The following is a 12,169-nucleotide window of genomic DNA, read 5'->3' on the forward strand; positions in this document are numbered from 1 at the left end:
TGCAATCTTCATCGGCGGAATTGGTTTACGGCTTTCTGTTTACCGTGCCTGGGGAATTTATTGCAACTGCAGGCGGCCCCCAGGAGTCACCGTCATCCATGTTGGTCCGTCTGCGGGAGAGGCTCGGCGCCCTGTCTCCTGTCCCAACGTCTCGGCATGGTAACACTCCATCGCATGTGCCTCCAGCTCTCGCCGACAGCTTGTATGTTTTCCTTCGCCGCGATGCACACAGGTCGCCTTTGCAGCGCCCATATGAAGGTCCTTTTCGGGTGTTGTGACATGAGCCCAAGATTTTTGTATTGGACATGGGGGGTCGGCAAGAGACTGTGTCGGTGGTTCGCTTGAAACCGGCCCAGTTGGACCTGAGCGAGCCAGTACAGGAGGCCCAGCCTCGCCATTGGCGTCCGCCATCTCGGGTCCGACCTAATTCGTCCTTGCAAGGCAGGCCCCTTTTGCGCGGGGACATACGTATGAGGTCCGGCCACCTCGTTCGGCTGCCTGACCGTTTTTGCGCCGCTGGTTTTAGGGGGGGGGGGGGGAGGGGGAGGGGTGGGGGGGAATCATGTAGCGGCCCCTGGTGGAGAACCACACGCAGTACATAAGCTTATGCTCGTGAGGGGGTCACGAGGTGCCCCGGGGGGGGGGGGGGGGGGGAATATGGGCAGCTGGAGCGCAGCGGGGGGGGGGGGGGGGGAGAGAGAGGAGAGAGAGGAGTGGTGTAATGAATTAAAATGGTGTTGGACGAACTTCGTGTGCTGCCTCATTCTTTGACGGACAGCTCTGTGTCCGCTACACCCTCCTCTTCTAACATATCACCATAGCTCAAAAGATGCATAAGCTAGATACCTGAAATAAAAACAGGAAATATTGGAATCCCAATGTCAAGACATGGAAGGCTACAGGCCAAGTGCTGGTAAATGGGAAAAGTGTATATTTACTACTTGATACTTGGCAAGGAAATGGTTGGCTGAAGGGCTGTATAACTAGATGACGCTCTGTGATGATGACTACTTTGTATGACTTTCTGACTCCCAATAGGCCAGGCAGCACCTGTGAAGAAAGAAAATGAGTTGACATACATGATCTGTCATCAGTATGAGAAAGATTGCAAAGAAGCATATATTAAACAGCAGAAATGGAAGTGGAATGGAGAGAACAAAAGAAATGTTGTGATAAGGTGGAGATGAAGAGAAACAGATTAGATTCATCCTGGCCAAGAGAGTGTAATGAAGGCATGTTAATAATAATTTAGCTGCCTTAGAGGAAGTGCAATTTTTAGAAAAATGAAGGGGAAAAATAAATACTGCCAGATAGGAACAGCTAGAAATCTGAACGCTAGCAGGTTAGGCAGCATTAGTGGAAATAAAGGACTGAGTTAACATTACAGGTTGATGACCTTGCACCAAGCAGTGATTGCCCCTGACAGTTGCAATTTTCCCATCCTGTCAGCCTCCCAGTAAATCTCAGCAGATCAAGCAGTTTTTGTGGTGAGGGAAAAAGATTGATGACCTATCATCAGCACTAGAACATTAAATTTGCACCTCTCTGTACAGATGCTGTCTGACTGCTAAATATATACAACATAAATATTTTTACTTCAGATTTTCGACATCAGTAGTGTCTTGCTGTCTGACTATTAAAAATTCCATCTGCATCCTCTCATTTTACATTCTTCCTTCAGTTTGGTGACCAGAAATGTATGCAGAGCTTAAGTTGTCTAATTTGTATCGTATATTGTTCCATCATAGGCTCGCTACCATTCTGTGCCTCGGTTAATGAAGGGAAAAAAATCAGTTTTCCTTTTTAATCACCTTATTCACCTGCCAGGCTGCATTTACTAATCTGTTGACATGTAATCCAAGTTTATTTCTCTATAATATTGAGGATCTTACTATTTATTGTGCAATCTGTTGCCTTGTTGCACCTGCTCACATACATCATCTCACACTTGACAGGATTAAAGTCCATTTGCCATTTTTATGCTCAGATGACCAGATTATCATCTTCACCTTGCTTGCTAGTGAACAGTTGTTGTATTGTCTAAGGCATGTTTGTCATATTTTCTACATTAATTCCACATCTTTAAAACAAAACAACAAAAGGCAAGGGACCAAATCCTGAGCTCTGTGAGCCCTGTGGTAATAGCTATTCAGTCACAAAAATATCCATCCCAAAGCTTCCTGCCACGCTTCAGTTTTGGATCCAATTTGCCATTCTTCCTTTGATCCCATGGACATAATCTTTTAACCAGACAGCCACATGGGCCTATCTCATAAGCCTAACTAATCCATTTTCAATCAATCTTTTTCAGTCTTTCTAATCAAGCTATTCAATTGTTAAGCATGATCTTCCATTAAAAAAATACCCTGATTAATCTTTTATGAATTAAGGTTTATGGCGTTCTTTGAAATGGATTCCAATAATTTTCCCTTCATTGAAGTTAAACTAATGGGCCAATAATTACATGGTTTATCCCTGTCTCCATTTTTAAAGAGCTTTGCAATGTTGGGTGTTCTCTAGTCCCTTTGCAACGTTACTGTATCCAGAGATGATCATAAAATATCTGTCAGTGCCTCAATAGACAATAGACAATAGGTGCAGGAGTAGGCCATTCAGCCCTTCGAGCCAGCACCGCCATTCAATGCGATCATGGCTGATCACTCTCAATCAGTACCCCGTTCCTGCCTTCTCCCCATACCCCCTCACTCCACTATCCTTAAGAGCTCTATCCAGCTCTCTCTTGAAAGCACCCAACGAACTGGCCTCCACTGCCTTCTGAGGCAGAGAATTCCACACCTTCACCACTCTCTGACTGAAAAAGTTCTTCCTCATCTCCGTTCTAAATGGCCTACCCCTTATTCTTAAACTGTGGCCCCTTGTTCTGGACTCCCCCAACATTGGGGACATGTTTCCTGCCTCTAATGTGTCCAATCCCCTAATTATCTTATATGTTTCAATAAGATCCCCCCTCATCCTTCTAAATTCCAGTGTATACAAGCCTAATTGCTCCAGCCTTTCACCATACGACAGTCCCGCCATTCCGGGAATTGACCTAGTGAACCTATGCTGCACGCCCTCAATAGCAAGAATATCCTTCCTCAAATTTGGAGACCAAAACTGCACACAGTACTCCAGGTGCGGTCTCACCAGGGCCCGGTACAACTGTAGAAGGACCTCTTTGCTCCTATACTCAACTCCTCTTGTTATGAAGGCCAACATTCCATTGGCTTTCTTCACTGCCTGCTGTACCTGCATGCTTCCTTTCAGTGACTGATGCACTAGGACACCCAGATCTCGTTGAACATCCCCTCTTCCTAATTTGACACCATTCAGATAATAATCTGCCTTTCTATTCTTACTTCCAAAGTGAATAACCTCACACTTATCTACATTAAACTGCATCTGCCATGTATCTGCCCACTCACACAACCTGTCCAAGTCACCCTGCAGCCTTATTGCATCTTCCTCACAATTCACACTACCCCCCAGCATAGTATCATCTGCAAATTTGCTAATGGTACTTTTAATCCCTTCATCTAAGTCATTAATGTATATCGTAAATAGATGGGGTCCCAGCACCGACCCTTGCGGTACCCCACTGGTCACTGCCTGCCATTCCGAAAGGACCCATTTATCCCCACTCTTTGCTTTCTGTCTGTCAACCAATTTTCTATCCATGCAACCTTCCTCCCTTGCTGCTATTAATGGATGGAATGTATCTTGCATGGGTGTGGAAATATAAGGCGGCACGTTAGCGCAGCGGTAGAGTTGCTGCTTTACAGCGAATGCAGCGCCGGAGACTCAGGTTCGATCCTGACTACGGGTGCTGCACTATAAGGAGTTTGTACGTTCTCCCCGTGACCTGCGTGGGTTTTCTCCGAGATCTTCGGTTTCCTCCCACACTCCAAAGACGTACAGGTATGTAGGTTAATTGGCGGGTAAATGTAAAAATTGTCCCTAGTGGGTGTAGGATAGTGTTAATGTACGGGGATCACTGGGCGGCACGGACTTGGAGGGCCGAAAAGGCCTGTTTCCGGCTGTATATATATGATATGATATGATACCCACTTTCATGTGTACCAAGTTAGTTAGACAGTTGTTAGCATGTTTATATCATCCAATATTTTTGCATTGTCCTTCATTAATAACACCAGCTTTGTTTCTCTATTTGGGGAAGGTGGTGCCATTTCATTGATCGACACGAAGTATCTGAGTAATTAGCAGGTCAGGCAGAATCTGTCGAGAAAAAGGATGGGTGACATTTTGGGTCGGTACCCTTCTTCAGATTGAAAGCGGGGGGTAGTGGTGGGCGGTGAAGAGCTTAAGGTGAGAAAAGACCAAGACCAATCAGAGTCTTCCCCAAATGGCCTTAGGCAGGGCATTGCCTGGTAAGCTCATTGTTGGCTGGGGAAGGTGTGATCTCAAGAGGAAAACAATGTCTCGATGATCTCAAGAGGAAAACATACTAGTACTATGAAATACATAGACATAGCATCATATAGCATGGAAACAGACCCTTCAGCCTGACTCGCCCATGCTGTCCAAGATTTCCCATCTAAGCTACTACCATTTGCCAGAGTTTGGCCCATATTCCACTAAACCTTTGCTATCGACTTTTCAAATGCAGATATAGAACCAGTCCCATCTACCTCCTCTGGCAAATTGTTCCATTTACCCACCACCATCTAAGTGAAAAAGGTGCCCCTCAGGTTCCTATTAAATCATGCCCCTCTCATCTTAAACCTGTATGATATGGTTCCGGATTGGCTTACCCTGGGTAAAAGACTGTGCATTCAATGAATCTATTCCCCTCATGATTTGATACACCTCTACGAGATCCTTAAAGGAATAAAGTCCTCCCTATCTGACTCCAAACATGTGTTGTCTTTTTGACGGCAAATAGGCTCAACAAGTTGTTGTCTTGTTCGTTATACAGTCATGAAACATTTTGCAATCTTTGATTTTACATGCTAGTAATTTTTAATCCCTATTTTGCCTTTCCAATTTCCATCCAATGTATTGTCCATTTTCTAGCTTTTCTACTGCATTAAATGTTCGATACCTAACATGAAATTAATTTTGCTCTATCTTACCATCTGTGTGTCTCCTCGGTGGTCATCTTGAATGTCTCCCAATCCTCTGAGTCTGATTTACTTTCAACTTACTGCTTCCAGTCCAATTTAGCCAAATTCAGAATTTCCCCTTCTCATGGCTTGCTGTATACTGGTTGAGAAATTTCTCCTGAAAGCAGTGGAGAATTACTTTCTCAACATTACCTTTCACCGATTCCCTCTCGCTTTTTACGAGGGTGTTGCCAGGACTAGAGGGTCCGAGCAGGCTAGGATTTTATTCCCTGGAGCGCAGGAGGGTGAGAGTTGATCTTATAGAGGTGTATAAAATCATGAGGAGAATTGATATGATGAATGAAAAGGGACTTTTACCCAGGATAGGAGAATCGAGAACTAGAGGATTAAGATTCCTCCCTCCGAGCAGCACAATGAGGAACTGGCTAGTCAGAAGGTCGATGATGCTGGCTCTGTCTCTCCATCCCTTCATGACATTAAGAGAGTTAGTGCTGGCACTTCATAGATGTAATTGTTGGTCGGCAGGTTGGATGTTTGAAATCAAATACACATTAAACTTCAGTTCCCAGGTGCTGCACAGACGACAAAATGTATTTAGGTTCATGGTTTATTTATCTGGTTGAAGTTGACCCTAGGACTTCTAAGTCTACTGCAACATTCATTACATCTTGAAATTATGAAAAGAGACTTACGTTGATAATAGAGAACAACTTGGATAAATAATTTATGTTTGCATGTTCCTGGGTTTCTGCTCTTTGTCATTTTTCTTGAAATATTTGTACTGTAGATTGATACTGGTTAAATAAATCTGTGCACCCGGAATGTAAACATATCCATATGTCACTTGGAAAAGAATTAACAAATGTTTTTTCCCCCCACATGTGTTCACTCTTTTTCTGCCCGCCATTGTAACCTTCTCCACTTCTCTCTCACCTTCCACCTTCTTCCCATTCCTTCCCTCTGGCCTCTCCACACTATCTGCCTCCTCTCCTTTTTGGATTTCCCATGCTGGCTATCTAAGGAATATGCTAATTCGGGGTGGAATTTGAACAACATGCCGGTCTTGGAGCAGTCTGTATTGACTCACATCAACGCCGACATCTCTGGAATGAAGGTTCCTTGGCTTTACGTGGGAATGTGCTTCTCTTCCTTCTGCTGGCATATTGAAGACCACTGGAGCTACTCCATTAACTTTCTGCACTGGTTCGTAAATATATTGACCTATTGCATAATATTGCTTTCGTCCAATTAGCCCTAAATGTATTCAATTTAAGTGTAGTCATTAAAGAATAAAGATAGTATGTGGATGAGGAATATCTTTTACAAAATATATTTCTTGTTAGATTGTGATACCCATTCGAGTGTGTTCATTAAGCCTAAATTAATGTTGTGCAAGTTTTGTTATTAATAATAGCTTTGGAGTTTGTCACATCAAGATGTCATAAGATCAAAAGTGATAGGAGTAGAATTAGGCCATTCAGCCCATCAAGTCTATCCAGAGATTTATCTGTCTTCAGTCCCAACAGTTTACCCAACACCATTTTCTGACTAATGTGAATCCCCTTCAGTCCCTCCTGTCTTCCTTAGTGAAGACAGAACCAAAGTACTCGTTTAACTGTTCTGCCATTTCCTTGTTTCCCATTATAAGTTCACCTGTCTCTGACTGTAAGGGACCTACATTCGTCTTCACTAATCTTTTCCTTTTTACATACCTATAGAACATCAATAGACCCCAAAGCTAAAAATGTAGTTAAAAAGATACGATAAGCTGAAATCCAAGTGTAAAGTGCTCTATGACCTGTATGCACTACTTCATTTGGAATTTGTTTAATTGATTTCTTCCAAAGTGTCCATCCAGCAATAATCCACATCTCAACAACGGATTCTCCAATCTTGAGTCCAGAATACTTTAGTTTCGTTTAATTTAGTTTAATTTATTATTGTCACGTGTACCGAGGTACAGTGAAAAGCTTTTTGTTGTGTGCTTTCCTGTCAGCGGAAAGAATACATATGATTACAAACAAGCCGCCCACAGTGTACAGATACAGGATAAAGGGAATAACGTTTAGTGCAAGATAAAGTCCAGTAAAGTTCGATTAAAGATAATCCGAGTGTCTCCAATGAGGTAGATGGTGGGATAGGACCGCTCGCAAGACAGTGATAAGATGGTGCAGTTGCCTGACAACAGTGGTAATGTGACAAGGACAGATGACTGCTGAGAATGTAACAAGTAGAATGGATAAGGGAGAGCCAGTGGATGTGGTGTATCTGGACTTTCAAAAAGCCTTTGACAAGGTTCCACACAAGAGATTAGTGTGCAAAATTAGAGCACTTGGTATTGGGGGTAGGGTAATGACATGGATAGAGAACTGGTTGGCAGACAGGAAGCAAAGAGTAGGAAAAAACGGGTCCTTTTTCTCTGTTTTTTTGCTGATATCCTTTCAGATGCAGGGTTAAATTAAGCTTGATGAGTTGCTGAAATGCATGTTTTTTCGTGCTTGGGGAACCACTTGGATACTTTACAGAATGGCAGCACTGTATACAATATCATACAGCTCACATTGTTGCGGCTGTACGCATCTAATCAAGTGTAGAGAATTCCAACATCCCCGTGCTTGAACCATTTTGATTAAGGTATTTATCCAATAATTGCATGGTACAATGTCTTTTGAAGAAAAATAAGCCTGCATCATCTGTTGTAGATATAATCTTTTCTACTCAAAAAATAAGCCTGCATCATCTGTTGTAAACATCTTTTCTACTCAAAAAGAGGTGCATTTCCACCCAGGCACTGCATGGATTAGTCAGCATTATACGCAAGAGCAGATCATGACCCGTTACTGCAACATTGTGCAGTTGTTGGTCCACGGAGCAATTGAGTTCATGTGTTGAAGGTGAATTAATGTCATGAATAAGTAATAGTTATTAACTTATGGAGTCACAGAGTGCCATAATGTGTGGGAGCTGGAACAACAGCGATTCACTAAACTTGTAAAAGGAGCAATTATTACAGAACTTTATTATCATTCGGTACAAATACCGAACGAAATTACAGCAGTTACAAAACACAACAAAAAAAAGAAAAAAGCACACAGGACACACGACCCCAAGACAAACATCCATCACAGTGAGTCCAAACACCCCCTCACTGTGATGGAAGGCAACAAAACCTCTACTCTCTTCCCCCCACGCCCACGGACAGGCAGCTCGACCCCCAACGAGGCGACCGACACGCACAGCCCCCGCAAGGGGACGGAAGGCCCTGCGGCCGAGCCGCACCGGGCACTGAAACGTCCCGCGGCTGAGCCGCGCCGGCGATGCCAAGTCCAGTGGCCGAGCTGCGCCGGGCGATGGAAGGCCCCGCCCGGGCGCTGCCAAGTCCCGCGGTCGAGCCGCGCCGGCGATGTCAAGTCCAGCGGCCGAGCCGCGCCGGGCGATGGAAGGCCGCGCCGGGCGCCGAACCGTTCAGCGGCCGAGCCGGGCGATGGAAGGCCCCGCGGCCGAGCCGCACCGAGCGCTGAGACGTCCCGCGGCCGTACCGGGCGATGGAAGGCCCCGCGGCTGAGCCGCGCCGGGCACTGTTAGGTCCCGCGGCCGAGCCGCGCCGGCGATGCTAAGTCCAGCGGCCGCGCCGCGCCGGGTGATAGAAGGCCCCGCGGCCGAGCTGCGTCCCGGGGAAGAGACCTAATAAAAGAAAGGTTTCCCCCACCCCACCCCCCCCCCCCCCCCACACATACACAGCCAAAAACAGAAACAGAAACCATCCCAACACCGACACACAAACAACAAAAAAAGGAAAAAATACAGACAGACTGCCAGAGAGCCGCAGCCGTTAGGCGCAGCCACACGTGATAATTAATATACCTCAGAATTAACATTAACTCAATATATTTTTGACATCCATCAAAGAAATTCATTTTTTTCTATTTTCTTGTGTGCTATATGGTAATATCAACATAAAATGACTGGAAGAATTATACAGCATAGGAAACGGCCCTTTGTTAGCGGTTTGAAAGAGTGATCCCATTACTTCCACGCTTTTCGTCTTTGTTGCAGTGAATATCTCCCTTTCATATTCTATCCAATTCCTTTTTCAAAGATGCTCTTTTAAGGAGTGCATTCCAGATCTTTGCTTATGGCACAAAATATATTCCTATAATGCTCCCTCTGTTCTTTTGCCCCTATTCTTAAATCATTTCCGATCATCATTATCTCCTTACAATGGAAACAGAAGATGGTTCTGTCAACATGGTTGTCAAAAATGTTCATGATTTTGAACATATCTACTGAGTCTGGCTTTGAGCATCTTTGCTGTGTGATTAAAAGACCCATCTTCTCCTATAACTCATTTTGAAACACACCTTGTTCATATGATCATTTAGGTAAATCTCTACCAATTCTAGATCCTGGCAACCTTCCTAAAGTGTACTCCATGTAATTGTATACAATTGAGACACGTGTGACATCTGAATGGTCTTTAGATTTTTGTATTTTGCTTGTTAAAAAGCAAAAGATGTTGTGCTCTTTTTAACAATTTGTCCTTCTGCTGTCAGAGATCAGTTTGCAGAAATCTCTAGGTGTTTCTGTTTTTCCATTCCCTTTAAAATTGTACGATTTTGGTTTTTATTGCCAATCTGAATTCTTCTTACTGATTTGTTTGTGAGGGGTAAATGGTAGTTTTTAAAATTATGTGAAGAAATACGTAATCTAATGTTTGATATAATAACTTAACTTTTCCATTGAACTACCTAATTAAAAGCAATAAATCATAATTTTTCCAAAGGCATTGTGTTTTTGTAGATGTGTATTGAGTTTTAGAAACAAAGAACTACAGATGCTGGTTAATTGGTAAAAGAACACAAGGTGCTGGAGTAACTCGAGGTCAGGCAGCATCTCTGGAGAAGATGAGTAGGTGACATTTTGGGTCGAGTCCCTTCTCAACTCAAAACTTCAGCCATCCACGTTCTCCAGATTTGCTGCCTGAGCTGCAGAGTTGAGGTTATTGCTAAAACTGTGCAAGTTGCATTTGTAATTAAGTTTTATTTTTCATGCTGTGAAACTGGAAGGATGAACGTGCATTTTGTGACTGCATTCACAGGGGCGAACCGAAGACGTGGTATGGGGTGCCAGGATATGCTGCTGAACAGCTTGAACTTGTAATGCGGAAGCTGGCTCCAGAGCTCTTCCATTCTCAACCAGACCTGCTGCATCAACTGGTGACCATCATGAATCCTAATATTCTTATGGAGCACGGGGTTCCGGTATGTTCTCCATTTCTCTCTCCTATGCACTCAGCTGCCAAAACTGAGGCCTGAGTCATACAACGTGGAAATAGGCCCTTCGGCCCAATTTGCCCACACCGGCCAACATGTCCCACCTATACTAGTCCCACCTTCCTGCGTTTGGCTCATATCCCTCCAAATCTGTCCTATCCATGTACCCGTCCAACTGTTTATTTAATGTTGGGATAGTCCCTGCCTCAACTACCTCCTCTGGAAGCTCGTTCCACACACCCACCAACCATTGTGTGAAAAAGTTACCCTTCAGATTCCTATTAAATCTTTTCCCCTTCACCTTAAACCCATGCTCTCTGGTCCTCGATTCCCCTATTGTGACAAGAGATTGTGCGTCTACCCTCTCATGATTTTATACCACTCGATAAGATCACTCCTCATCCTCCTATGCTCCAAGGAATAGAGTCCTAGCCTACACAACCTCTCCCTATACCTCATGTCCTGGCAACATCCTCGTAAATCTTCTCTGTACCCTTTCCAGCTTGACAACATCTTTCCTATAACATGGCACCCAGAACTAAACACAATACTCTAAATGCAGCCTCACCAACGTCTTGTATAACTGCAGCATGATCTCCCAATTGCAAGAAATGATAAATGTTGTGGGTTACGTGTTCTTCCCTGTAGCCTGGATAAGCTATTCTTAATAGAAATTAAATAATTTGATTTTGCATTCACCAATTTTATTCTTTTAAACTTAACAGCTTATGGTAGTGAAATTCTCAAAGCATAGTTGAATAAGAAAATTTGCCTTTACATGAATGATGTGGTTTAATTCAAATAATCATCCCTTAGTTTCGTTTATCCTGTGAGAATTCGGGGTTTGTTGGACACTTCACTTCTGTGAGTCATGTCTGAAACTTGCAAACATTGTAACCATACCTGTTCATATCTTGACTATCCATATGTAAGTGCAGACTTCTTAGAAAGAGCCAGTGGATTGCAATTATAAGACTTTTTTTAAATCCTCTCTTAATGGTCAAAGAGTAAATCCATTTTTCCAGCCATGTCATATAGAGTTGATGGTCTCAGTTATATAAGAACACAAGAAGGAGCAGGAGAAAGACATTTGGCCTTTTGAGCATGCTCTGTTCCAAAATCCCTTAATATCCAGAAATCTGAACCGCCATAGACCTTTGTGATCAAAAATTGTAAAGATTCAGACCTTTTCTTTGTGAGTATAAAGGGCCTACCTCTTATTCTGAGACTATGACCTGGTCCTAGATTGCTCAGCTAAGGGAAACATCATCCCTGCAACCAGCCTTGAGGCCTGTCAGAATTTGCAGTGTTTACAAGTTACAGTGAGATTAGCCCACACTCTTCTGAAAAAGTTAATTTTCCCTCAAAGCAAATCTGTTTTCCCTGAACCAGTCCGATGATTCTTCACTGTCTTCCCTTCATGGAAAGTAATATTTTTTTAGATAAAGTCACCAAAACTTAACACCAGGTGCAGTCTCATCAAACCCCTGTGTAATTGCCTTAAGACTGCTTTGTTCATATTCCCAAATTCTCTCATCATAAAGGCCAACACATCATTTCCTTTCATAATCCCTTGGTTCAAGTGTATATTGGCCTCTCAATGCCCTGTTCATATTGTTGTTTTGTTCTCTAGTTGAGGAAAATGAACATCTTCAATCATACGCATGGTTTTATTTTTACTCATTCTCAGGTGTTCCGAACAAATCAATGTGCTGGTGAGTTTGTGGTTACTTTCCCAAGAGCTTATCACAGTGGATTCAACCAGGGATACAACTTTGCAGAAGCAGTGAATTTCTGTACTGCAGATTGGGT

The 12,169-nt window shown here is 43.4% G+C and overlaps 1 protein-coding gene across 3 annotated transcripts in view; it reads left to right on the forward strand.

Annotated features, from left to right (window-relative positions):
• The window catches only part of kdm5a (lysine demethylase 5A), a 132,270-nt gene that overhangs the window by 77,514 nt on the left and 42,587 nt on the right, over positions 1-12,169 (forward strand). For all 3 annotated transcript variants that reach the window (XM_078417052.1, XM_078417053.1, XM_078417054.1), the window contains 3 exons: positions 6,106-6,287; positions 10,183-10,345; positions 12,048-12,167. In XM_078417052.1, coding sequence (XP_078273178.1) covers positions 6,106-6,287; positions 10,183-10,345; positions 12,048-12,167 — 465 coding nt within the window. The remainder of the gene's footprint in view (positions 1-6,105; positions 6,288-10,182; positions 10,346-12,047; positions 12,168-12,169) is intronic.

Source organism: Rhinoraja longicauda, chromosome 20 (assembly GCF_053455715.1).
Source record: "Rhinoraja longicauda isolate Sanriku21f chromosome 20, sRhiLon1.1, whole genome shotgun sequence".
NCBI classification, from domain to species: domain Eukaryota; kingdom Metazoa; phylum Chordata; class Chondrichthyes; order Rajiformes; family Arhynchobatidae; genus Rhinoraja; species Rhinoraja longicauda.